The sequence below is a fragment of the Penaeus monodon genome, chromosome 29 (assembly GCF_015228065.2).
Source record: "Penaeus monodon isolate SGIC_2016 chromosome 29, NSTDA_Pmon_1, whole genome shotgun sequence".
NCBI classification, from domain to species: domain Eukaryota; kingdom Metazoa; phylum Arthropoda; class Malacostraca; order Decapoda; family Penaeidae; genus Penaeus; species Penaeus monodon.
The window spans coordinates 24,847,754-24,850,049 of record NC_051414.1 but is presented as its reverse complement, the minus strand read 5'-3'; the positions used below and the strand labels follow the sequence as shown (position 1 = coordinate 24,850,049).

General features: G+C 39.6%; 1 protein-coding gene across 1 annotated transcript in view; it reads left to right on the top strand.

Annotated features, from left to right (window-relative positions):
- The window catches only part of LOC119591786 (ankyrin repeat domain-containing protein 29-like), a 2,890-nt gene extending 1,605 nt beyond the window's left edge, over window positions 1–1,285 (top strand). The window contains 4 exon segments of the mRNA XM_037940530.1: window positions 160–276; window positions 564–588; window positions 591–658; window positions 992–1,285. Coding sequence (XP_037796458.1) covers window positions 160–276; window positions 564–588; window positions 591–658; window positions 992–1,285 — 504 coding nt within the window.
- The last annotated feature ends 1,011 nt before the right edge of the window (window positions 1,286–2,296 follow it).

Here is a 2,296-nt window from a genome sequence, read left to right as displayed (position 1 = left end):
GGGGGGGGGTATATAAAAAATACATATATTGCTTAGACAGAAGGGGTGACAATCAAAGGAAACATTAGAATCTGAATAAATTGAATTTATGAATTGATAGATTGGAAGCTATCTCCAGCCAATATGAGGGCATTAAACCAATTGCCTCCTCCATCTCAGGCCAACGTGAGGCGGTTGGACGGCGCTAGCCCACTGTGGATTGCGTCACAAATGGGACATCAAGGTGTTGTGCGTCTACTACTGAGTCATGGTGTCAACCCAGATATCTGCAGACACGTGAGTTTATTCATATTTCAGTAATAAAATGAACTGTTCATTTAAGTTCCAAATGCAATTTTAGTTTCCCAATACCTAATTCTATTGGTATAGAATTTTATCAGGAGATAAAAATCTAAAATACTATTTTTTCCTCCCTCCCTGCATATATACAGTATGCCAGTAGTGCCTTGCAGGTGATTATCATTTATCAAAGTAGATCTTTTTCAGTCTTATTTGAGCTATATTTTATGTTTTTGAACCTATTAAAGCAAAATGTTTTGGTGATTGAGAAAACCATGTTTCAGGATGGAGCAACACCTTTGTTCAAGGCTGCCACAAGGGACATGTGGAGGTTGTCCATGAGCTGCTTCCGTATAAGCCTTGTCTGGGTCTCCTAAGGGTGAGGTTTAGTGGCTTTAGTTGTCATAAAGCCACGTGCGTGTTGTTTGACTTTTTATAATGTCTAGTTCTAGTTAGGAGTAAAAGTAAGAAAAATAATGATTTGGGGTGTGCTTGATGGACATCTCACATAATTAGCAGCAGTAGTGCAAATATTATAGTTTAGGAATGTACCTAGGCTGTTGCACATTATAAGTTTTATGAGATTTAGTACATATTGGAAATTCAGTTTTGATATATACAGGTTGTAGTTAGCAAAAAATTAAAGCTAACATTTTTGGTCAAGCAATATATTCTTGTAATATGATGAATTAATTGCTCTGTACCTTTTCAGAATGGAGAATCTGCTCTGCATGCAGCAGCATTGTATGGTCATGTCCGAGTCTTAAAGGCACTGGTGCAAGCAGGTGCTGATCCCGGCCTCAAGAATGATCAGGGTCTTACCCCAATCCAGATTGCTGCTCAGGCTCGACACCCAGAGGCCGTCCAGCTACTGAAAGATGCCCAGTCTAAAAGGAAAGAAGGAGCGCAAACACCACCCAAACAGACATCACCTGGGCCACGATCCCCTCGCCTTGTGCAGAGCATGAGTGGCAATGTTTACTTCAGGGCTAGGGAGTCAGAGTAGCAGCGAGGTTCTTCTCGAAATAGTTCCTTAGGTACTATTGTAGAAACCAGCCCAGTACTGCCGCGCTCTGTAAGCTCTCCAAGTAACTCGCGTCCTGCCCAGTATGTTTCATGTGAATTGAGTAACATTGTGGATGGTGGAGCACGTCCAAGATGCCATGGAGGTACTGGTTCTTGTACATCTGTTGCTGGCCACAATGCTCTTCTAACCCTTCGCCATCTCCTAGTATTTCCAGTGAACCTTCACAGTCCATGATCACAGCCCTGCAGAAGGCCCCACGACATGCCTCTCACACTGATGTCAGCAGTGTTAAAAACATTTTCCGTAGAACTCTTGCATCCTTTAGGCGATCCAGTATAGCAAAAAGAAGTGACAAACCACACGAACCATGACAACTCTCAATGGCCTCTTTAACTCCCCTTTTTCCATACTTGTTTGCTTTCCAGACTGTATGATATTTTCAGTACAACGCCTAATAAATCTCTGGTGATATTAGGATAGAAGGACTTATATCGGGATGTTCTATTTAGGAATTCATGGTGCTGAAATTTAAAAAAGAAAACTGAAATTATGAAAAGCTATCCGGAGAAGTTATGATATGTTGGTGTATTACAACAGTGTTTTACTTTTTTTTAACATCGATTGTCTTTAATACAAAGAGCCTTTTAAATATTTATCATTATATTATTGTTAATATACCATTTATGAGTTGGTAGAAAAGCCTAATAAGTGATGAATGTCGTGCCACTTTTTGCCTGAATGTTTCTCAGGTGTCAGGTTTTGGTGAAGCAGCAATGGAGACTAGTATTGTCTCCAGAAGTACCTTGGTGTAACTTATGCAAGGCACGGTAAATGGAAGTTCAAGATTTTTCAGTATGAGGTGGTTATTGTTTTATTATTATAAAAAAGTTAACATTTAAATTACAATAGGAGAGAATAGTGATAGGACACTTAAGTTATTGTCTGTAGAGCAAAAAATTATAAATTACTGGGCAACTGGTTTTGAAGCTC